The 25,391-nt window shown below is 52.3% G+C and overlaps 1 protein-coding gene across 4 annotated transcripts in view; it reads right to left on the bottom strand.

Annotated features, from left to right (window-relative positions):
• The window catches only part of MYH10 (myosin heavy chain 10), a 98,465-nt gene extending 89,398 nt beyond the window's left edge, over positions 1–9,067 (bottom strand). For all 4 annotated transcript variants that reach the window (XM_050319516.1, XM_050319518.1, XM_050319517.1 and 1 more), the window contains exons 1-2: positions 9,050–9,067; positions 6,249–6,626 (exon numbers count right to left, since the gene is read on the bottom strand). In XM_050319516.1, coding sequence (XP_050175473.1) covers positions 6,249–6,593 — 345 coding nt within the window. In that variant the 5' untranslated portion in view covers positions 6,594–6,626; positions 9,050–9,067. The remainder of the gene's footprint in view (positions 1–6,248; positions 6,627–9,049) is intronic.
• Positions 9,068–25,391: the final 16,324 nt, after the last annotated feature.

Genomic DNA, 25,391 nt, shown 5'->3' with positions numbered 1-25,391 from the left:
TGCTGGAGTATTTTTTACTTGCACTATAGTGAGCACGTTTTCCTCTTCGCTGGTGGAAAGAAAACCCAGCAGTCATCTGCGAGGAGAGCAGGAACCAGCAGGAGGGTTCCAGGAGCTCTCAGCCTCACAGAAACAGCTTCAAAGCCCTTTTCCCAATGTGTCTCTAAAAAAATAAATGTGGAGGAGTAGGCAGGGAAGATAATGCACAGTTCATTGGAGTGTGGAGCTGGATGTAACCCTTTCCTCAAGGGGCTTCACCAGCTTTTTATCCTTCCTCAAGGAACAGCAAAACCACTCAGCTCTAACTCGGCTTCCCCTACAGCACACACATCTCAGGTCCACGTCCCCACCTCACACTGTCCACCTGAGCATCCAGACTCAGGTCAGGGGCTCCCCAACACCCCACACCGCTCACACGTGCCAGGGGCCACCTGGAGCCTGACACAGGTGAACACAACTCAAGCGGTGGAGAAATCCCGCTCGTTTTAATCCTCCTGACTGAATGAGGTCAGGAAGCAGTTAAGGAGCAGTTCCAGTGATTTATGGGGGTATCAGAAAGCCACAGCATCAACTGTGGACTTCCTCCAGGAAAGCTGGGCCTAGGACAGATGTGACAACAGTAACATTCTTTTAAATAACTTTTTATAAAGCCCACTGGATTCTGAATATCTTAATTTTTACTGTGGTTTCATTACACCCCACATTTGAGTGAGCAATTCCTTCATCCCATCCTGCTGCAGTGGCCACAGGAGTGGGAACTTCTGACTGCACAACAAAGACTTCAGATCCTCCCAGATCCTCTTTCAAAGATCAAACTCAAACATTTATAAGACCCACTGAGTGGGCAAAATCCTGTGTATTCCAGAACTTTTCAGACATTCACCTGCACTCACCAGGCAGCCCATTAAAATACAGCCATCTGCAATTTGGATGTCAAGATTTCTCTGGAAAATCAGTACTTGGTGTCAAACCTGCACAGGACCCACCCTGCCAGTGTGTGCCAGAGCATCCATTTGGGTTTGCCAGAATACTTCCGTTAACAAGATATCTGTAAGTTTATGGTTTTTCAATTTAAAATATGCTTTAAAACTGGAATGGAAGGGTCTTTCTTGCCATCAAAAGAGCTGATGACCAAAACCAGAGCTTTGAATTGCTGGGAAAAGTGTCACCCAGCCCTGACTTAGCAGTATTAACAGTCATTAGCTTATTCATTCCAATTCCAGCCAGGGTCTGCAGTACCAAGAACAAGCTGCTTTCCATTTAAGAAGAAATGAGGTATTTACATTCCTGATCCACTACTTGTATTTTGATTAAAAAAAACAAAACAAACAAACAAACAAACAAAAAACCCTGCTTTTCATGGACTTTCTTAATAGCCAGGTTGGATGGGGCCTCTGAGCCACCTGGACTGGTGGAAGTTGTCCCTGACCACAGCAGGGGGTTCAAAAGAGATGAGCTTTAATTTAAGGTCCCTTCCAACCCAAACCAGTCTCATGTTTCATGGCTTAGAAATTCAAAATTCAGAATGGTGCCTCTAACAAAGCACTGAAATATCAGAGTGACTAAGAACAACTTTGCTTTCTGCAGCTCTAGAAGAGGAATAGTCTGTGTCAAAATTACATTCAAAAAGAAAAGAGAACCATCTTGCTCTGAAGTGAAAGAAGAGGACTCTCAAGTTGCACACAAACCAGACAGTCCCACACAAACAAAATGGTAAAAAACTACTTAAACATATTTTTAAAAATTATTGACACCATTCCTTCCTTCAGATCAGCCATGAGTCAAATTAGGTAGTAAACTTTGAGTAAAAACTTCATTTTGAACATAACTGACATGCCTGTACATGAGCTTTGCTTTTCTGAACAGACTGAAGCCAATAAATACATTGTTAATATTGAAGTGCAAAGGTATCAAGATGGAGAAAACACCTCTTCCTACACCAAAAACTGCTTTACAGCTCTCAGACTTTATCTGCAGCTCTCCAAAGGCCCCAAGTATCTCTCCCCTGTACATTGCCAAGTGCAGCATCTGTCCTCCTGGTACTCTATTTTCAGACTAAATCCTCCTTCTTATCTCCTGTGCCACTTCCCAACCCTTCCCACCAACACCAGAGACCCACAGGAAGCGTCTCCCTTTTCCCAGGACTGCAGCTGAAGGAGGGAGGCAGTTTTGGCTCAGCCAGCCAAAGTCCCTGGGCTCCCCACAGCCTGCCCCAAACCTGTGAGCCAGAGCAGAACTGCTCTGAACCTCCACAGCTCCCAGCACAGCAGGCTGCAAATCCCAGCCCCTGCACTCCAAAGCCACACTGGACCAGGAAGAGCTTGGAAGCTGCTTCATGAAAACCCCCAAAGCTCCTGAAGCACTGACAGGGAGAATTATTGGAGCAGCAATCTTGTCTGACCACAGCCTGTGACAAAGCAGCAAGTCAAGTGGGGTCTTGAAAACTCAGCAGCCTCCAAGGCTGAGGGACTCTTGACATCCACTCCTTCCAGGGGATTTTGTTTCCCCAGTTCATTGTCTGAGTCAAAGATTATTCCCCACCCATGAAATCATGTTTTGCTGACTTAAGTAGAAATCCAGATCTACCCAGAAGCCTCCACAGTGGCATTTTACACGCAGATCTTGTAAAAACAGAGATGTTTCCTCACTCAGGCTACAGCCCTCGGTGACCCAAAACCTCTGACTAGGACCAGACCGCTCTCTTAAAGCAACACCCCAGAAAGGCATCTGGAACTCAGCTCATCATGGCATATTCAACAACCACCACCAAACCAGTCTGAGCAAAATCATGTTTATTCCAAATCTTCAAAGGACCTCCTAAACCCTTTGGGAATTCCTCCTGAGTGCCCTTCCAGTGAACTACCCCCAGTTCCCGACCTACAGCTGAAGGATATGGCCTTAAAATTAATGTTGGCCGCTCCAAAGCAGGGTAGGCAGAAAAGTCCAGTTTTACATGAGGTTGAAGAATCAACAGTTCACAGGCATTTACAGTAACCAAAATACACAAGGAGCTGCCACTCCAGCAAGATATGAGACCAATTCAGAGCATCAGTGACTCAAATGATGCATAAGAAATGCTCATACCCCTAGAAAAGCTCAAGATTTGGGAAAGTTCAGCTATGAAACACAAGGAAGAGTGAGAACTCCAAGCCAAGGTAAAAGTAATGAGAAAACAAATAAAATACATGCTGTAGGTGGCTGCACCTTCACAGAACCAGCACTTTGTGCTGGATGAAAACCAAGCCTCAAACATGAGCAGAGATCTCAAGGACTCAGATTCACTGACAGGTTAAGGAGAAAGGTCCAAGTGGACAAAGTCATAACAACAGATTTACCCATTCTCGGGGGTTAAAATATATATAGGGAGAGAATATATATATTCAAAAGGATTTGCAGCTTCTCTAGGAAAGAATGTTTTTAACATATTCTTGTTACACTCAAACCTCATGGCAAGCAACAGAACAGGTGATGTTAAAAGTGGAGCAAGAAATTATTTCACCTCCAAAGCAAAACTGGGATCACTACAGTTTACACACAACCATCCTTCCCAGCAGTTCTTACACGAGTCCTGCTGCCTTTACATCTCCTGTGCTGTCATGAACAGAGCACAGAAAGACAGGACCAGGCACTGATATGTTTTTACAAGCCACTGATCCTCCACGTTCTCCATTTGTGTTCATCTCCCCCAGCACAGTAACGAGACTCAGAGCCCCAGATCAGGTCACTTGGCAGACGTGGGAGATGGTAGAAGTTCCAGAAGCTCCTGGCCATCCCTACTTGGATGTCACATGAAACTTGGTGGTGGAATGAGCATCCCTGCCCAGGTCACCAGCCAGCTTTAGTCAGCCTCCCTGTTCCTCCAGCAGAGTCACCCTGGAGCAGCAGATTACAGACAGATGACTGGGCCCACTGGCCAATTCCCTCAACTGGTTGTTTCCTTTCTAGGGATTGAAAGGAAACCTGTGTCTACTTCAGTTGACATTCTTTCACCTGCCACTTCCCAGAAAGGCAACACTGCATTCCGCCTTTTGGCAAATTTAAATCAGGTTCACCACCCTCCACTTCAACTGCCCGAGACCAACACCAAAATGTGAGATTTCAGTTTGGTTTTTATGGGAGTACTGTGTGGAAATCAAACCACACCTTTAACCAGCTCGTGTCACGGCCAAACCACCAGAACTGACTTCAGCTCAGTTAACTTTGGCTCTTTTCCTTACACCAGGCAAACAGCAGCAGGAATTGCAGGCAATGGCTCTGGGCTGTGCCAGCTGCTGCAGCAATGGCAGTGCCACATTCCTGGAGTTTAGGGATCCCTGACACAACTGCACTAAAAACCCCACCAGCTGGAGTTCTTGAGGAAGTTTGTCCATGGCCTGTGGATCTGTGCAGCACTCAGCCTTTACTCCAACACCTCTCACCACATTGCTCTTCCTCCACCTCCAAAAAAGAAACTGAGCTTTAATTTCAGACAAGAGCCATTATTCCAGCTGCCCTGAACTTGGTAACAGCAGCATCCCCAGCAATGTCCCTGGAATTCAGGCTTCCAATAAAGGCCAACAAATCCATGAGCTCCTCAATCCCAACCAACTCCCTCCAGCCTGGGGGCAGGGAGGTCAGATGCACTAATCCTCCTCTGTGGCAGCAGCATCACAAGGCCAAGGAACCAAGTTTCAGAGTCTGCCTCAACAGGGAAAGAATGAAAGCAGGGAGCACCTTTTGGGAAGTGCTGGGGGAAGAGAAAAAAGGTAAATCACCTGCAGAGTACCACAAACTCCACATATATGATCAGCCAGCCCTTCACAAAGGGAGGTTTGTCAGCCCCCCAGAGGAAGACAGTCCTGGATCCCCTGTGTGTGTCCAGTGACAGGTTCTCACACCCCCCAGAGGCATTTCTGGCTGTGTTTACTCTGTTCAGCCCTTGGACTAGAGCTTGCTGTGACATTTAAGGCCCTCAGCTTGTAACCTTCACAATGAAATAGGGCTATAACAGTTGTAATGAACTTCATAACAGCCATCATTAGCATTGATACATAGACTGAAAACTTTTGACCTATCAACCTTGTTTACTTTTAGTTTTCAATCTAGTCCCTACTCATTATCCAATTAGTTTCCTAATGCAGGAATCATTCCAGAAGTATTTTTCACTGAGCCTTGCTGTAAACACCTTGGTGTAAGGCCTTGGAAGGGCAAAAACCAAAAACCCACAGAGGAAGCTGACAAAGAAGAACAAATATAAAACCAAGGATTTTGAAGTTCCATATAATTTTTAGTAAGTCCAAACAGTACCAAGCAAAAAATTAAATGATGCCTCCATTAATACCTTGATGGAGGGGAAAAATGAGCCAACTAGCAGGACTAAGTAAAATGGATTTAAGCTTCAGGACAAGTGTTTTTAAAGTGAACCACGCACTTAAGCAGATGTTCCAGTTTCTTTTAGGAGAGAAAGTCTCCTTGTAGATTTTCATGACTCCCTGACCCAACAAATCACTGTGCCATCAGTTTGCCAAGAGACCAGGAGCTGCTCTGAACTGCACAGGAAAGACCTGGGATGGTGTCCAAGGGAGGAGCAGGGTCAGACAGCACCAACAGTGCTCTGATTCCCAACTCTAGGGCAGGATGGTGATAAGCCAGATGTTCAGCTAGTGCTTCAAAACCACTGGGAAAAAAAAAAAAAGCTTTATCTTATTGGTTTATTTTAAGCACTCCAACACATTCTTTCCTGGCCACTGTGTTGATATTCAGTTCCAGAAAGACATTTTGCACGCCCGGCACTCTCCAACTTCGGCTTTTAAGTAACAGCAGGGCCTCTTACTGCCACTTTTAACATGCAGCAAGTTAAAACACGACATGTGCTCATTCACAGGAGCAACTGAACACAGCAGCTCAGCAAAGTGAGGGTTTGCCATCTCCCTCAGCTCACACAAACTTGCCACTGCTCACTGGCTCAGCTCAGCACGTGAGACAAGTGCTCCAAGGAGCAGCACAAGCAGAGCCCCTGGAGCTGCCATTTCACATCCTGTTGTTAGAAGACACTCACAGAATTATATCACTTGTTTTATGACAGAGTTCTTGACCCGTACACAGCATGGGAAAAGGCTCTGGACTAATGTAAATGGCAGGGACACAAGTATTTAGGCTGTCAAATCACAGGTATGACCCATCCCCTCTGTCTCACCCAGTAAAGGGATGGGAACCAGGACAGTTCAGCTGAATTAGCACCCAGAATGACTCTACTAATTAGTACTTACATAGATGAGCCCAGAGTAATAGCGATCCTTTAAATTGTGCAATACAGAGGCTTCATTTAAACAGGTTAATTCTGCCATGTCTTCCACTTTGGAGAACTTGGGAGGATTCATCTTCTGAACGTCATCTTTATTGACTAGTGCCTTCTTCCCATTCTCTGCCAGTTCCACCAACACCTCATCCCCCTTCTCCTCCTTGATGCTGGCTGCCTCGAAGCCATGGCGCTCCGAGGGGATCCACACCAACTTTTTGGCAGTCCAGTCGGCCTGGGTGGCAGGGTTGTAGATCACAGCCCTGTCCACAAAGAGGTACCTCTCTGGATCCTCCTGTCCCAACCTCTGTGCCATGGTGGGAAGCGAAGGTGTCCTCTCTCAGTTACCCTGTGATGGGAGAGGGAAAAGCAAAGAGCACGTTACAAACCATGCACAGCAGTCAAATGATCCATCACCAATATCTGCACCTTCCCTGGAAAAAGCAACATCAATTATCTCTCCCAGAGTCTGGAGAAGCCCCTGTTCACACAGCATAAACCAACTGCCAGACAAAACTTAAATGACCTGTCAAGTATCACCCAAACCCAGTGCAGGAAAGCCATGAACTGGTTCTAACTGTGCACCAGCACGTGCCAGAGCTGCAAGCAGGAAAATCACACCCCTGTGCCCTGGGCTGAGATAAGGAAGAAGAGCAAATTGAGCAGAATTTTGTCAGTAAAAATTTTAACAGCTGCAACGGAACAGTGAAAAAAAAAAAAAACACAGAGACAGATACAAAGCCATAAATCTGCTCAGTGGGTGGCTGGCTGCAGAAACCAGAATGTGGTTTAAAATGTGGATTCTCAACTACAGACAAGAACTTGGGACACTTGGAGCTTCTGCAAGACATTAGGGCAGCTAAACCTTGATCATATTCATCCTGAAAAACACGAGACTCTGCATTTCCACAGCCTGCTCCTGTTCTCAGTCCTGAGCGCTGACATCACCATATTCCAAAAAAAATGTCTCCAGATCTCAAGTTTACCTTGAGGCTCAACACACTGCAAGGGCTGATGCTGGATTTTCCAACAGCTCCAGGGTAATTTGAAGGGGAAAGAAAAACTGCTGACTGACAAGAGCCCCTGCACACTCATTTTACCTGCCTCTATCCAAGAGAGGGTCCTGCCCCTTCCCTGGGCTCTGCTGTCACAACCAGGATTCTCAGAGCTGGAGGGTTCACCTGGAACTCCTTGAGGAGCAGAAAGGTCAAGCCTGAACCCTCAGACTTAGGCTATTAAACATCTTGGTTGGTAACACGGTAAATATCTTGGTTTGTCACACACACACACACACACACGACATCTCTTCTGCTGAAGAATGTTACATCAGCCTTTTCCAGCAGGTAACCTAAAGGTCAGCTTGGGAAGAAAGCCAGGGAGGTTTCCCACATGGCATTTGTCACCTTTTCCTACTGTGGCACGCGCCCTGATGGGAGTTCTGCAACCCAATCCTCCTTGGAAGGGCATGTAATTAAAGAGGGTAATTGTGTCTCCATCTACGGCAGAGAGATTTGTTACATTGTCCAACTTCGACGTGAAGTCACCCAACCCTTCCGAGGTGCGAGGAGCAGCCCGGTTACCACAGACGGCTTAATTCAAATCAAGATGCGATGACTCAACATTAAAAGTATTTCAGAAGAGCCTCTGAGAGAAAATTACCACGAAGAAAGAAGGAATAACGTTGAGGGGACATGTTAAGCCATAGCTGGACTCCTCCACCGTGGAAATAAAGATATTAGTCGAGGAAGGCTACACCTGGCTCAAGGAGCCCATAGATTTAACAGCTGAGCCTCCAACCCCAAAAGAGAAAGGCGACTGTGCCAGAGCACAGCCCAAGTTCCAACAAAGCCCTGGAACGCCGGTGCCACCCTGGTGTGCCAAAGCACCTCCGTGTCGGGTCCCGAGCGCTCCCGGCCAGGTGTGACACAGCCAAAGGCAGCCAAGGTAGGCTCAGACTAGCTTTTTACACACCGAGAGGCAGCGAAACCTGAAGGTCAAATAAAGCTCACACGACCAAATCAATCATTACCGTTCCCCCGGCGGAATTAAAGGCTGAGGAGTGAGATGAATGTGCTCATACATAACTGCAGGCACCCGTCACGTATGAACGGGGTAACTGGCTTTATCCCAGTCCCTGAGGGACAGACCTAAAACATCGGGGGATCACAGGCGGCCCCAGGGTCATTCTCGCCCCCGGGATCCCAAACCCCCCAAGCCCATCCCAAAATCCCCTCCGCAGGAGCCGAGCGAGCCCCAGCTCACCCTGCCCAGGGCTGCTCCGCTAACAATGGCATTCAAATGAAACACACAAATGAGCGCATTTCTCATGCAGGAATCCAGCACTCCCCGCAGCCGACGTGCGAATAAGGGGGAAAAACACCCAAAAAAAAAACCCGACACAAAGCGGGGGGGAAAGGGAGGCACATCGGGGCCGGGGCGCCCCCAGGGCAGGGCCGGCCCGAGGAGCCTCGCCGGGCCCGAAGGACAAAGAGGCGGCGGCGGGCTCGGCCCGGCGGGGCCCTGCGCGGCCGCATCCCCGCGCCCCCCGCCCCGCGCCCGCGGCGGAGAAAGCAGAAAATGGCCGCGAACCGCCCCCTCCCCTCGGCGGCAGCGCCGGCCGGGCGGGCGGCCCCACAAGGGGGTCTTTGTGTGGCGGGCCCGCCGCCCCCGCCACACCCCCGCCGCGGGCGGGCCCCTCCGAGCGCTCTCCCCCCCACCCCGACTCGCCGGTTCCCAGCGCCGCGGAGCCCCCGGTCGGCCCCGCCGCCTCACCTGTGCAGCGCCGGCCGCCGCCCGCCCGCCCTCCCGCCGGCTCCGCCGCGCCCGCTCCGCCCCGCGCCCGCCGCGCTCCTTTAGCGCCGCGCCGGCACCGCCGCCCCTGCGCGCCGGGCCCGCCCCCCGCGCCGCGCGCCGCGCGCCCATTGGCCCGCGGGCCCGCCCGTCAGCCCCTCTGCTCGCTCCCATTGGTCCGCGGCGCGGCCGCTCTGCGGCCACAGCCATAGCAACCTCCGCACGCCGCGCCGCGGGGCCCGCCCCTCCCGCGCCTCGCCCCGCCCCCTCTCGCCTCCCGTTGGCCGCCGTCACCCCCGCAGCGCCGCGCTCATTGGGCGCCCGCCGCGTCCGTCGGGGCGCGGGCTCCGCCCCCCGCTGCAGCACGGGCGGGGCGGGGCGGGGGCGCGCGCACGGCGCTGCGGCGCGGGGCGGCGGGAGCGCGCCCGCCCCCCCCATCCCCTCACACACACACGGGCAGAGCCGCCCCCGCCCCGCGCGGCCCCGGGCACAGGGACGGGGACACGGGCGGGCAGAAGGGTCCCTAGCCCGGCCCCGCTCGCTCGCAGCACCCCGGGAGCGCTCCCGCCTCGCTCCCCGCACGGTCACGCACACGCGGGGTCCCGCCCGAGCGGCCCCGCGCGGCCCCTCCTGCCCCGGCCCGCCCGCCGCAGCCGCTGCTCTTCCCCACCTCAGACATCACCCCCAGGGGTTTGGGGCTCTCGGCCCTTTGCCCGGCACCTTCTCTGGGCCGGGTGGGGAGGCAGGAGGTGCAGCACCGGGAGAGGGGCCATTTGCTGCCCCTCTGAGGGTCTCACGGGCTCGCTGGGGCCGGGTGGGTTTCGGGGGTCGCAGCTCGGGGGCTGCGGGACCAGGAGCTCCAGCCCTGCTGCAGCGGGGGAGGTTGGGATGGAGACTCGAGCAACGTGATGGCCTCGCCCGGCCTTTTCCAAAGCCTTTCCTGTGGTTCCTCCCTGCCTGAGCTTCCCGGGGACCACACGTGGTGCGTTCAGCCTGCCGGGAGCGGGCACAGCCCCTCCTCGCATCCACGGCCGGCGAGAGCTCGGGGGTTCCCATCCCAGACCTCGAGGATTCCCATCCCAGAGCTCAAGTGTTCCCATCGCAGACCTCGAGGATTCCCATCCCAGAGTTCGGGGGTTCCCATCCCGGAGCTGCCGGCGCTGCCTTTCCCTGCCCGGCCCGAACACGCACGGGTGGCTCAGGAATTAGAGCTGTTTTGGTGGAAGGAACTTTTGTGAGATCGCTGTGACTGGGAGCGGGGTGAGGAGCAGAGGGAAGCGGCAGGAGGGAGCATCAAACCTGTCCTGGGGCAAACCTGGAGTGGGAGATGCTGGAAAGGGCTGGGGACAGGAGTAAAGGATGCATCCCATTTTTCCTGTGCTTAGGAAGCAGGGCTTTCTCTGGATTACCTGCACAAACAAGTCTTTCAAAGCAGTACCTGCCATTCCAATGCAACTTGGCCCTTTTGGACGGGTTGCTCGGTTCAAAAGGAGACAAACCGTGGGGAGCCAGGCTCCTGGCAGGGAGCTGGGAATCACTGGGTCATCTCCGCTCATCCTGCACACAAATCAGTTCAGGAGCAGCTCCTGGCACTCGCATTTCTGTGGAAAGCTCCCTCTTAATTACCATGTCAGTGGGAGGGCTCGTACATCCTGTTTCTCCGAAAAATCAGGGTGTTGACTCGCTGGCAGATGAAAGCCCAAAGGCTGAACTGGTTCCTCCCCTGTGTTTCGCTGTGCAAGGACTGTGCCACTCCTGTGGCCACTGCCCGGAGCAGCCACAGGCAGCAGGGCCAGACCAGCACCACGTGCACTTTGGGTTACCTGAATACACCCAGCATGCTGCATTTCCCAGCATTCACGGTTTTTCCTTGCTCAGCCGTCAGGTTTCCAGGAGAGGAGACTCTCACCAGAGCAATACCAGCTCCTCAGCAGCACCAAGGCTTTGCAACAGAGAAGCCTGATGGGTGTTTTGCTCCCTTTGGAAAGACGTGGGACACAAGGAGTGCCATCATCACCAGTTACGGTCACCTCTCGAGGAGGCCAAAGATGGAGCAGCATCCACACCTCAACACCTCCACGTGACACTGCTTCCAGCTTCACTCAGAAAACTTCCATTTTTAGGCATACAGCAACTTTTTAAAGAGAAATAGAAACATCACCCTGAAAACATTAATCTAGACACAAGCTGTTTGAAGGGTTTAGTTTCTTGTAGGAAATAATTTCCATGGAAAATCTTGGAGGATCCTGTAGATGCCACGTGGAGCGTGTCAGGGTTATGGCATTGGGTTATTATTTTTATCACACTATTATTTTTATCCAGGCTGGTGTTAGGAAGGAATTCCCCAAATCCACTAAATGTCTTTAACCCGTGGAGGGAAAGATGATATTTCAGTCTTCCCCAGGAGACTGGAAAGAGCAGAGACTGGAAAGAGCAAAAAGAAACATTTTTCTCATCGGATTTTTATTTGAAATAGAAACTCAGCTGGTCCCTAATCCTAAAATTGTTTCCATACCTTTACACAGGAGGCTCATAATACCATTCCTACTAGGGCCTGCACTGCTTAAGACAAAGCCTGTCCTGTGAGTGTTTCCAGAGCTAGAACCAGGCAGGTAAATAAGAACCACTCAAGGCTAAAGCAGCACTTGGGATTTTTAAAACAACACGGAGGATTTAGGCAAAAAAATGTTCCATTCATTTCTAATTTAGAGGTCTTACTACTGGTGACATGTACTGGAAAGCTCATTTCCATCCTGGGTGATGTGCACCTTCATCCCACTGCCTGGGACAGTGCTGGGCAGGATGAACTTCTGCAAGGGGAAAGCACAACCCTGAACCCCACAGCTGGTTGTTCTGTCCCATGTCCCCACCAGCATCCACAAATATTCCCAACAACCCTCGTTCCTTGATTATTTGGCACTTTTGCTTCCTGCAGAGACTGGTGCCTCCCTGCCCTGCTTCCTGTCTGCAGCAGCTTTTGGGGGCATCTCCAGGAGTTTGACAGACCCAGGTCTGGCCTCCCCCAGGAGCCCCATGTCACTGCAGAGCATCTTTCTGGGTCACATTTGTTCGTCGTAACTTCAAGTCTTGAACAATTCTGAGCCAGGGTTTAGAATTAAATATTTAAACGCAGAAGTTGCACACGCACAGACAAGGTTTGTGCTTCGGGGACACATAAATAAAATCCATGTGGATTCAGTTTCCAGTTCAAATCCTGACCTGCTGTGACTTTGGGTAGTCGTGGCACCTCCCCTGCCCTCGCTCACCCTGCAAAGGGAAGAGACTTGGTTGTGCCCATTTACCATGGCAGACATGAGGTCACGTTTGTGCCACGTGCTGTGACCCCTCCGAAGGAAGGTGGAGGAAAGGGTTGAATTGCTCACGCACCAACTGCCTGCTTTGCTGCGTGGGATCAAAACAGAGAAGTGCAGGAATAAAAGATAAATTATTCCACCAGAAAATTACTTTACAATAAACATTTCTCTGTGTGAGAAGCTTGAAAGGAATTGGAAATTCAAGCCTCATACTTAATGCTTGAGTTTCAAAGCTCTCCAAGCTGTGCTAAATGACAGTAAGATGAGGTTACATTTATTTCTTGCAGCAGACTGTCCTCCAGGGCCAAACTGGTTATTTTATCTCGTGTGTCAATAGGAAACATTCCAAAACAGGAGGTGTTCTCCAGGGCACCATGCAGGGATCAGCACCAAACATGAGCTTCATTGTCTCACCCAGCATATATTTCAGTCCCGGGTAGTTTAAAAAGTTCACTAAATCAGGAATGGAAAGTCTGCTCCTTCCTCTCGGAAGGGGGTCGCACAAAAGTTGTTTGGCCGTGCTGCAGTGAACCTGATGTCAGATCAGCAGAAATAGCCACCTCTGCAGTGGGTGAGTCAAGGCCTGAGCAGCAGAGTGACAGATTTGCATTCTCTCTGAGCACACCTCCGTGCAGACATTTCTTCACAGGTCGTGCTGGAAGCCAAGACACCCCACAGAGCATCTCGAGCCCCTTCGATGGGAAAGGCTGAAGTGAAGGACCCAGGATGAGATCCACCTTGGATCACGCTGCAGCTATGCAGGAGCAAGACTTGGACATGCACAGGGGACCTGTGCTCACCTGCTCCTTGCTGTCTCCCTTCCTTCCCCTTTCCTCCACCCACCACGCTGGGAAGGAGTGGAGACTGGGAAGGCAGAGCAGGATTTTCGCAACCAAGCCTTCCCCCCTCCACACAAGGGTTGGCATGAGTACCTCTTCCCTCAAGGAAAAGGAGGGCTCATTCACAAATCTCTGCCTAAAAACAGCCAGGAATCTGAACCTCCCTTTCCCCCTCTAAGCAAGATCTTGTCTGTGAGATCTGTCCTCCCCCGCCCCGTTCACCACACCCTGGGATCAGAAACAGTCCCCGAGAAAAGCACTGGTGGCAGGTTTGGGGAGCTGCCCTCTTACCTCTGTCTAACTGGGCTGGATTCTCATCCCAGTTACACCAGTTGGCACTGCAGAAGCACTTCTTGCTTGCAATGTTGTTTGTAAGGGAAATGATTTAGCCATTATAGAGTAGCAAAGCCAGAAGAAAGACCAAGTGTAGATCTCAGTAAAGCACAGGACGGACCAACTAACTTGGTCTTACTGGCCAGACATCCTTCAGTCAGCAGAACTGTAGCTTTAAGCAGCAGTAAGCATTCTCACTGGAGCTGATGTCAGCTGATGTAAATTGGAACTGAAAACGAGATCAGAATTGGTAACTGATACTATAGGTAAATGGTAAATATTAGACCAAGCAAGTAGTTCAACCTTGCAGCTACACCCGTAAGTGATGGGTCATCTTTGTATTATAAAAGGTTTCTGTAAATTCCAAAGGCTTCTTTGGGTGAATTCAGAGATCCTAAAGTATAGCAAATGGACTTGTCTTCTAATCTTCATCATTTTTGATTGATAACAATCCTGTTTTCCTTTCTTTTCCCACACAGCTTTTCTATTTCAATACATTTCATAGAAGGAAGTTTATTAGGCATCCTAGGATCAGAGGGTAAGTCAAGGTGGAATGGACCACAAAGGATCATCTAGTTCAACCTCACTAGGAGTTTGTAGGCTTAAAAGACATAAAGAAAACAGTGGGGGTTTCCCATAGAGCCACTTGCAAAGGGCACATTCCCTGGGGACCTCTGTCTGGTCCAGAACTGGCCTTTACTCAGCACAACTGCAGGATTAGGTGTGTGGATGCCAGCAGGATGAGCATGTCACACATACCTTTCCCCAGGGGAAAGATTCCCCTCCTCACATTTGGGCCTTGGGGTTTATTTGTAGCCCTGTAGGCTGGGCTGAAGGGACCAAATCCTTCCTCTCGGGCCAGAACCTGCTTTCAAGACCAATCACTCCTTTCTGGAGGAGACTTAACTAAAACCATCCAATTTTTAGCCAATTAAAGGATCAACAAAGAGGAAACAATGCTAAAAAAAGTTCCCATCAGGGCATATCCAGTGCCCCCCTTGGTAGAAGCCCTGGCTGTGCCCATTGCACAAGGAGCAAAGGCACAGCAGAGCCAGGAGTGGGGAACGTGCCAGGGCCGTGCCAGGGTGGGTGGGATGCTGGGGGAGGAGGGGACACTTGGGCCAGGGCTGCCCCAGGTGTCCCCCAGCCCACATACAGCTGGAACAGGAGGAGACCCACAGTGGCAACCAAGCCTATCCTTGCACATCCCAGCCCCACACACCTGTCCAGGGGGGTCTTCCAATGTTCCACAGAGGAGAAAACCACCCAGGGTCCACTGTGAGGAGCAAACAGCCAAGACCTGAGCCACAGACCACAGGGGAGAACTTTCCACCAAGAGTGGAGATCTGGTGCCTGCTGTGGTATCTTGGGAGCCTGGGGTCCATTTTTAAGGCAAATAATGCATTTGGGAGGTCTCCCTGCCTTGTGAGAAGGTGTGAACTCCTCAGGGTCCGCCTGAGGAAGGCACAGACATTGTCAAGCCCATCAACAAGTCCCATCAGACTGCCAGCAGTCTCCAGGGCCAGCAGCAACTCCAGTTTCTTCAGACCTGACCACAAGAGCTTGTGTCTGCTTAGAAAACCACAGAAAAGCATTCCCGAGCCCTGCCTCGTGTTTGGACATGGGGCACAGGTGCTGCCAGCTCTCCTGACCTTGTAGAACCCTCTCAACATTTCTAAAATGTGCCTTTGCAGGGCCAGGCTTCAGCCCTGCACCCTCTGACCAGCCCCAGTCCCCTGCAAGTGGCAAGTAACGGCGTGCAGGGTTTGCCCAGGCAGTTCTGGTGCACTGGGGGTTTTCCCAGCTTCACTTGGAGCCTCCTGTTCGACTCTGCAGCCTTTAATTGGGGCTGATTTACGGCATTTTTATTGCTGCAGACAGCCAGCAGTTGGCACAGCAGGCAGCTTTAATATTACTTTTGCATTTTGTTATTGAATCACCAGCTTGGAAGGCAACTGCAAGGGCTTTTTATAGCTGCTGCCTGCTCAGGAGCAGCCTGGCACCACAGCTCCTCCCGGGGCTTTGGAGAGCTCCCTCTCACCCTCGGGGCCAGCGGGAGCAGCTCCAGCTGACCCTCAGCAGACCCGAACACCAGGGCAGGGGTTTGTCTGGGCTGACAGGTCAGGGAGCCACTCCTGCTGCTCAGCAGCTCCAGCACTGTTCAGCCACTGCTTTGGGGATCATCAGTGGCTTTGCTGTCCTGTAAGGTTGGTCTTGAGGTTTTTGATTGGAGATTTTCGCCCTTCCAGGGTGCAAAATGCAGCTCTTGCTGTGGAACAGCAGGCACGGTCCAGGCTGGACCTGCCCTGAGCTCCCAGTCACTCCCAGCTCAGCACAGCTCGGAGAGGAGCATGTCCCAGCTGCTCTCACTGCCCTGTGGCCAGCAGAGGCTGTGAGAGATGCAGTGGCTGTAGGATGCATCTCATGCTGCAGCTCAGCTTTTCCATCTTCTTGGTCTCAGGGGTGTGAAGGATCTCTGTCCTGGTCCAGTTCCCCTCCGTGCAGGGCCATGGCAATGTGTGCCTGAAAGGGGAGGGTGGTCTCCTGCTGTTATCAGAGTCATAGAACGTTAAAGGGTTGGAAAGGACCTTAAAGCCCACCCAGTCCCACCCCTGCCATGGGCAGGGACACCTCCCACCAGCCCAGGTTGCTCCAAGCCCCGTCCAACCTGGCCTTGGACACTTCCAGGGATGGGGCAGCCACAGCTTCTCTGGGCAACCTGTGCCAGGGCCTGCCCACCCTCACAGCCAAGAATTTCTTCCTAATATCTAACCTAAATTACCTCTCTTTTTGTTTGTACCCATTTCCCCTTGTCCTGTCACTGCAGTTCCTGATGAACAGTCCCTCTCCAGCTTCCCTGGAGCCCCTTCATACACTGGAAGGTGCTGTGAGGTCTCCACACCACCTTCTCTTCTCCAGGCTGAACAGCCCCAGCTCTCTCAGCCTGTCTCCAAAGGGAAGTCCTCCAGTCCTCTTACAAACTTCATGGCCTCCTCTGAACTTGATCCAGCAGTTCCACAACCTTCCAGGATGGTATTCCAGGTGGGGTCTCACAGAGCAGGCTAGAGGAGGAGAATCACCTCCTTCTACCTGCTGGCCATGCTCCTTTTGATGCGGTCCAGGATTCAGTTGGCATTCTGGTCTGCTGGGCTGATAAATTGTCAGTTTATCACACACAGTTTGTTTTATCATATTCCACTCAAAGGATCCCACTGGCCTTTACAAGTGTCCTCCCTGGGCATTCATCTTGGGCTGGGAAGCAGGAGGGTCAGGCCTCGTGGACACCAACTTCCAGACACTGGGTTCTGCCAGCTGGAGAAACCCTCTCCCCAGGAAACCCAGCAGATGGAAGATAAATCATTCCTGAGGGAAGTTCCTGCAAGGGGAAGCAGGCAGTGTTCCTCCCATCCCATCCCTGTAGGGATACACTGCACAGGGATTCCCGTTGGCAGCCGGGCTGGCCCTGGAATGTCAGCCCACAGCCCCCACCTAACTCAGTTCATTCAATCCAATTTGATGATTGACTGAACCCTCCCGGTTTAATTAACAAGCCAATACTCAGCTATCAGCGGGTCGTTCAGTTTGTAACTCATATGCCAAGCCCTTCCCTGGGCTGGGGAGGGAGGAGGGGGGGGATCGATCCCAGCTATCCCAGCAAACAGAACAAACTCCCTCGGGCGGTGAGGATGAGCAGGGTGAGGAGCAGTTAAGCCCTGGCACAGCCCACACAGCACATCAGCACGGCAGAACTCCGCTCCATCCTCACATGGGTGCCAGCACCTCGCCCGATGCCACAGGGAAAACGAACTTCCAAAGCCCTGTTAGGGTCAGGGTGCTCCCCCCTTTGTGGCCTGAGCACTGGGAGCCTGCTGGCAGTGTCCAGTGCTCCAGGCTCTGTGCTGGCTGGGTGTCCCTTGTCCCCAAGCCACAGCTCCCAAAGGATCCCAAAGGATCACTGAATCCCAGAGTGGTTGAAGTTGGAAGGGACCTCTGGAGATCACCCAGTCCAAACCCCCTGCCAAGGCAGGGTCACCTGGAGCAGGTGACACAGGAACTCCTGTGTATGAATGTCTTTGGTGATGGGAAGGGTGGAGATGTGGTGAAGTGTCCCCAGCTGGGAGGTGGGGACCTGAAGCATCTGCTTGGGCTGGGTGGGGAAACCTCCAGTTCTCCCCTACACACCCTGAGCAATCCCAGCATCGGCAAAGGGCTGGAGCAGAGCACTGAAAGCCCTCTACAACCCCAGCAGGGACGACTCAGCCACGAGATGACTTCTAAAATACCCCCAGTGCTTGTTCACACCCTGCAAATGGTGCCGGTTCGAGCTCTGTCAGTGGAAAACGGGGGTTCTGCCATGGGAAGAACCACAGCCCAGAGCTTGGAGCTCCTGGGCACCACAGAAATGGGTACCAGAAATGCAAACTCCTGTTCCTACAGTGTGCCCTTGGGGCTGAGAGGGCAGAGCATAATGGAAGCAGGGTTCTCCCAACGTGGTCTTCTCTCCACCCTCATTCCCATGACCATCCCCCTGCTCCCACACAGGCAGCATTCCCATTTCCCACCTTGGCCTGGGTGCAGCCCATGTCAGGGGGATAGAGAAAAGGGGCACACACTCCCTGCTCACAGACAGAGGAGGGCTGAGCACCACTGAGGTGACGCTTGGTCGAGCTTTAGGACGAGGAAGACAAGGGTGATTTGCAAATGATTCACTGATTTTGTTTTTAATTGGACTCGTGCCTTTCCTCACCTATTTAAGATGGATGAGATTGGTCTGGGCACCTGAAAAGGTTGTTTGTAAAACAAACAAAGAGGCTATTAATTATCCTGCATGTTCACCTTGGTTGTCTTTGACTTTGCTGGAAGGCACTGTAGGAAGGTCTGCTCTTCCTCGAGGATGAACCCTGTTGGGTTCAGGTAACCGGGGCAGGTATTCACATATCAGCAACCACCTTCACTTAATCACCCACAGCCCGGCTGGGGAGAGCCCACATAGCCCAGTGGCACCAGTTTAGTGAACCCATCTGGCCCGGGAATTTAAGGTCACCTGGAGACAAAGCCACTGCGACCTCCCCCACCTCTGCTGAACGATCTTGGTGCTGAATATTTAACAAAGACTGCCTTCCTCCTCCTGTATTTACACCCTGGGGTTTAAAGAGGCTGAAATGAATGCCTGTCGTGGTTTTGCCCACCAGCCCATTCTTGGGGTTGAGGATGGTTTTGTCCAGGTGATTTCTGGACAAAAAACCAATCAAAAAGTTCAGTGACGCTTTTGCTAATTACATCTTTAAGAAAACGGAAGAGAAGGTTGTGGCGCAGTTGAAATTAGGAACAGCAGCCATGTAGAAGGGTAGTGGGCCCGAGGAGGGCCAAGACCCCCTCCTCCCCCGGTTTGGGCCGGGGGTGGGGGGTAGGTGTAGCACTGAAGCCTCTCTTCTCTCTTGTGAGAGAGTGAAGAAAAAAAAAGGTTTAAAAGACGAACTGCTTAGACGAAAAACCGCTGTAGAAGAATTCCAGCCATGAGATAACAAGACTTTCAAGGTCAAAGCTGCAGTCGCAGGAGAGAGAAGAAAAGTTCGAAGGGGGGAGAGCTGCTTTTTCCTCCCTTTCACTCTCCCTCCCTTCAGCAGGGTAAAGACTGAAAAACAAAACCCTGCCACCTGTAGAAGTTTGTTGGGGTGAAGAGACCCCCATGCGGCTCACAGAGGAGCTTGTGGATGCACCAGAGATTTGTGATTTTAACAGAGAGAAAGCCTTATGTTGGAGTAAAAGCGGCTCAGATGAGGCAGAGTCCTGTTAAAGACTTTGTGACCCTCGAAGGGAACGATGCTTATGCTGGAGCGAGACGGCTCAGATAAGCTTGGGATCTCAGTGAGAGATCCATGCTGCTGCTGTTGAAGATTTATGACCCTGACGGGTGTTAGAACCTACGCTGGAACACAAAACGGTTCAGGTAGGGATGTTGGGATCCATGTGTGGGATCCGTGCTGCTGGTGCTAGAGAGAACCTACGCTGGAGCAGAAAATGGCTCAGGTGGGATATTGGGATCTGAGTAAGGGATCCAGACTAGACCCATGCCGAGAAGTCAATCAAAGACTGTTCTCCCATGGGGAGGGACCTCCATAGGGAAACAGGGGTGAACTCTTAAACCATTATCCCCTGTAACCCTGTGGAAGAAGATCCATAGTAAGCAAGTGTCCCCTTGCAAGTCTATGGAAGGAGACCCTTCAGGACCTGGGTAACCCTCAGCCTTCGGTTTTAACCCAGGAGGGGGGTAGGCCCAGCCCTGGAGGCCAACACAGAATAAGAGAGAAATAAAGAAATTCCAGCTGCGACGAAAGTGCTGCAGAGTTACTGGAGAAAGAGAGAGCTGGAATTCTGAGAACAGAAAAAGACTACTTCTCCTCCTTGGACTGATATAAAGGGAAGTGGGGGGAAAAGCATCTTCTGTAAATACATAATACCTTTTACTTAAGTAGAATTGTTGTAAATATAATTCTTTAGTTTTAGTTTGTTAATAATAAATACTCATACTTTTTTTAATTCAGTCTCTTTTTGTCTGCATAAACCTTCTCTCAACTGATAATAATTGTATGTGGGAATATAAAAGTAAATTGAGCCAAGACAAAACCACGACAATGGCTCTTTAGTAGCTCAACTTTTTTGTCATGGTTTATTTATTTATTATTTCTCAGTTGTGATTTTGTATGTGTGCTGTTATTCAATCACCAACAGGGTGGAAACAAAACCAGGTTTCTAAAAATAATAAAAAATAGTCCTTTTCTGTGTTGTTTTCTACTGGAACAACCTCTCAGGTGCTGCTGTGGCTCCAGGACAGAGAGACAAGGGATTTTTTTCAATGCAAAATCCTGTGGAAATAGGCATAGAGGGGCAGTGTCTCAACAGTGCTGAGCAATGATGGGTTTGCACGGTGCAAAGAACCCCAAAGGAGATGAAGCAGCGCAGAAGAAACGAGTAAAGCTTTGAGGTGAAGGAATCCCCTCATTTCAGCCCTGCAGCAAAGAAATGAGGAATCCCCAGTAAAATCCCTGCACCCAGGGGCCACTCTGAGCTCTGCTGCCTTAGCTGGGGGGATGGAACTGCCCCGGGGGGAGAAAAGCTGCTATTTTAGGGAGTTAAAGCCCCCACCATCCCCAGGCTGAGCAGGCCTGGGGTAACCACGTCATCAGCACAGCCCTGCAATTCCCAGAGCTGTTTAAAAAGTGGCAGCTGATGCTGCAGGGAACACAACGGGAATCACAGCCAGTGGAGGGCTTTAGGATCCACATCCCCATCAGGGATTTCATTTTTCCATAGCACTCTTTCCTCTCCATCCTCCCCTTTCAGTTTAAATGCTCTGTCAGCGTCCCAAAAGAGGCCCAACCTTCACCCCCTCAGCCGAACGTCTGCAGGACCCGTAAGGAGTTCGGGCTGAATCCCTGCCAGCCCTTCTGGGAACATTTTAGGAAGGACTCTGGCTGCTGGCCAGGGCTCAGCACCGTGCAGGAAAGAAAGGCAGAGCTTGACAGGAGCTCAGATTCTGCAGGATGTCTGGGAGACAAACCCACTCGGGGTAATATCCCAATCCATAATCAGGGAAAGGCTGATGAGCTCTTGTAGCCAAAAGACCCCTGGGAGGCAGAATGCAATTTATTTGTTTCTCATCTTTAAAAATGCACTTACTTGAAGGCATCTGGTGAGATTTCAAATCCTCCTGTGTATTATTTTTTTTTAATTGAGGGGGGGGAATCTGGAGCTTGGTGTGGCTGGGCAGGTCCTGTTCAGCAGAAGGTGGTTTCATACTCTGTGTTCCCAAAGGAGGCAGCTAAAAAGGGGGTTTCCAGCAGCCCTCCCAAGGTATGTCCATGGAGGGACCCCCTGCCTGGAGTGCTTGAGTGGGAGTGGTGTGGTCAAATGCCCCACGAGCACCCTGTTGAGCAGCACAGTGGCTCTCCCTGCACCCACCCCTGTGTCCAGAGAGCAGTGGAGGGCAGCGGCTTTGCAGAGGGGTCAGGGCATGGCCCCTCAGCCCCTCACTTTTGGGCAGCTAGGGGGCAACCAGGTAGATTTTTCAGAAGACCTGGGGAATGGCAGCAGTCTGAGATCCCACTTGGCCTCCAGCTCCAAAATCGGGGCTCCCAGGCTCAGCACCCCGGGGACTGGATGCACTGGTGATCACAGGGGTCGGGGAGATGGGGTGAGAGAAGCCCCAGGGATCCCAGGACATGCTGTGGCTGCAGGAACAGGCTGTGACTGCCTCTCTTGAGAGCACTGCAGCTCCTCTGGGAGAAATCCTGGTTTATTTGGTGAGGGCTTGGGCCTCCGTTACAGCCCATGGCCATGGTCACAGTGCCACTGTACCTGAAGCAGGATGTGCCTGTGTGGTGCTGCAGCTCCTTTCCTGCCTCGCTCTTCCCTGCCTGTGCTTCCCAAAGGCATTTTTCTCTGCCTTCCTGTGTGCTCCCAGTATGGAATCACAGGATATGCTCAGTTGGAAGGGACCATCGGATCACCAAGTCCAGCTCCTGACCCTGCACAGGACACCCCAACAACCCCACCCTGTGCCCACTGCAGGGCTGGGGGCAGCAGCACAATTCACCTCTCCACATCCCTGCACAACAGCCAGGAAAGCTTTCCCTAGCTCGAGGATGACTGCAGGCTATCCCATTCCTGACTCAGGGTTCACACACATCTCCCTGAGCAGGGAGGAGCTGCTCCCCCCTGTTCTGTGCCCATCCAAAGGTTCCCACTCTGCCGTGCTCTCTGGACTCCTCCTCCCAGCCCGTGGGGACCCTGGGCAGGGGGAACCCCAGGAAGTCCTTTGGCAGCACCTGGGTGTCCATGAGCCACCTCGGTGTCTCACACCTCCTCCCCCAGCCTCTCCTCCCAGGAATGCTGCGAATGCAAAAGCTGACAGCTGCCCAAACCAGCTTTTACCCTTATATAGTATCTGCTTACACTCTTCCCTCCTGGAAGCTGGGCTGGAAAAGCCTGATGGCAATGTGGGAAGATGAAGGGCCGCTGCCAGAAGTGGGGATAAATATTTGTCATTTTCCATCACTTTGTAAGAGCAGGAATCAAGGATCACAGGCAAACCTGCAATTAAAGCGGATTCCGATCTGATTAACTGGGGCTGTGCTGACTGAACCCACCCCCACCCGCCCACCTGCCCAGCCAGCACGGAGCCACACCACCAGGGGGGTTAACACTCCCACATCCAGGGAGAAAACTGTCACCAGGGATTAACTGCAGATCCAAAGGCTTCATGTGGTGCTCCCCTGGGAGCAGGGCTGGACACAAACAGCAGGTGACAGCTGGAAGTGGGGACGTGTCTATGGGAGAAGCCCCTTCCCAGGCACTGCTGGCTGGTGTGTCCTGCTGTGCTGGGGGGCTGCTGTCCCGGGGGCTGGTGCTGGATCTTTGGCCTGCACTGAGCCCTTCCCTCCTGGCATCACTCTTGGGGTGCTCAGGCGTGTTGGGAATGCCCTCAGTGCAGGGCACAGAGGAATTCCAGCTGCAGCACCTCTCCATGCACTCTCCCCCTCCACTGGACTTGTCCCATGTCCCTGGGGCCTGGCTGCACACCCACATGCTCCTCCTGCCCAGGGCTGGCAGCTCCCCTGCCCAGCCAGTGCCATGAACTTCCCCAGTCTGCCCAACATGGGCTGCTTGGCCCCAGCTCCCACTGGTGTTTACTGGGCCAGTCCCCACTGTGACAAACACTGCTGTGACCAAACGTGTTCCTGCAACAGGAACACTCATCCCTGAGCATCCCTGGATGAGAAGTGTATGGGAAAGGGCATGGATGCAGCCAGTCTGAAGCCAGGACTGGTCCCCAGTAGGAGTGATCCTCCCACTGACACCCCAGCCACTCCAGGGCCCAGAGCACCCCCATCTCCATCACGTCTTCAGCCTTCCCTTCATGAGCACAAAACCTAATTTTTCTCTCTTTTTCAGTCCCCTGGCTCTCTGGTTCTCTAAAACATCCCCACTCCTGCTCAGGAATAACCAAAAGCTGCCTGTGCAGGGGGAGGAACATGTGCAGGCAGGCTCGACCACACAGAACCAGCACAGGAGCTGTGAGCAAATGGAGTTGTTAATTCACACTCGTATCCCCCCCTCCTCTTCCCCGTGCCTTGCTGGAGGTGCTATCCCTGCTCCACGGGGGAATGATACACCCATTGTGGCTGGATTAGATGTAACCCACTTTTAAAGACCTGTTTCGTTTCTCCCCTCCCTGGTCTCACTACAGGTGTTTTGTGCCTGATCTCTGCATTCCTGACGTGCCTGAAATTCCCTGATGCTTAACCTCAGCTCCGAGTTTCCTGGATTTATAACATTTGGGTTTAGCTTAATAGCCGTGACCTTGTGCAATTATTCACCCCAAACTACTGATATTTGATCCCCTCCATAACTCCAGCTTAATACCCTTTTTGCATGTGACATACACATTTGTTACGGGGGCCGAATCAACCCCCAGAGTTTTGTCTCTCTCTTTGTATTCAAGCTCATCTGATATCCCAGATCTAGAGTGGAAAAGACTGACTTGAATCAGAAATCTCTTCCCCTCACACACATGGCTCTGCAGCTTGGTGGGATGCAGACCTGAAAGGCATCTGAGCACCCTCCAGCCCAGCCAGCCCTCTGACCCCTCATCCCATGGCCACGAGCAGTCCCACATGGACAGCCTGCGCCTCCAGGGAGCTCTGGCTGACTCCCAGCCATCAGCTCTTTCTTTCCTGGCACTGAAGGAGTCCCTTAAATATGTTTAAGCTGCTGAGCTGTGGTGCAGAGCTCTTCTTGAGAATACTGGTCTAGGGCCACATGGTGAGCAGGTGTGAAGCAGCTCCAGAGGCTGCTTGGGAAGGTGTCACTTTATGCCAGCTGAAAATCTGGCCTCTGCTGCTGTAAAAGTTGTGTTTTCCGGGAATAACTGCAGGGCAGGTGGGTAAAGGGTGGAAACCTGAAAGGTTTCCTTGAAGGCAAATACCCATGTGTGGAATGTGTGAAATTCTTCTCAGGAAGAATTTCTTCCCAGAAAGGGTGGTCAGGGCTTGGCAGGGGCTGCCTAGGGAGGTTTGGAGTCCCCAGCCCTGGAGGTGTCCAAGGCAGGCCTGGCCGTGGCACTCAGTGCTCTGGGCTGGGGGACAGGGTGGGGATGGGGCACAGGGGGGATCCATGGTCTGGGAGGGCTTTTCCAGCCTCAGGGATTCTGGGATTCTCTGTGTGTGTGGCTCAGCTCCCACCCTGGTCCTGGCAGGGGAAGGTCCAGTGGTTCCTGCTGGCTCTGTGCCCAGGGCAGATGGAGGCTGTGGGGTGGTCTGAGCAGTGGCAGAGGGAAGGCTGCCCCACTGACTCCCAGCCTGGGATGGGACCACGTGGCTGAGCCCTGCCCTTTTCCCACATCAGGAGTAATTGCCCTGCCTGGGTGGAAAACCAGCGGGATGAGGCCCAGGGCTGAGTCAGGGAGCAGCCCCTCCTGCCCCGCGCCCTGCCCTGCTCACTCAGCCGCTTCCTATCGCTGGCATCGCTTCCCTGGCAGGGACCTCTGCAGGAGAGCAAGTCTGAGCAGCCCCCTGGCCCTGCCTGCAGCTCAGCCCCCCTGACCTCCTCTGGGATGATCCTTCAGGGATGAGCCTTGCCAGGGGCGTGCTGGAGGGTCACAGGTGGGGGGGAGGAGGAGGAGATGCTGATGCCCAGAGCTGGCAGTCGTGCCCAGGAGCCATCCTGGAGCTGTGCAGCCACTGCACAGGAGCAGAGGCCGTGCTTGGGTGCTGCCTCAACCTCCCCATTGCCACCATTACCTCTGGGCAGCCCTGTGAGGGCGGGGTGGGCTCTCTG

The sequence above is a fragment of the Myiozetetes cayanensis genome, unplaced genomic scaffold (assembly GCF_022539395.1).
Source record: "Myiozetetes cayanensis isolate MyiCay16 unplaced genomic scaffold, myiCay2020 scf22, whole genome shotgun sequence".
NCBI classification, from domain to species: Eukaryota; Metazoa; Chordata; class Aves; order Passeriformes; family Tyrannidae; genus Myiozetetes; species Myiozetetes cayanensis.
The sequence above is the reverse complement of the archived record's forward strand: the minus strand, read 5'-3'. Positions and strand labels throughout refer to the sequence as shown.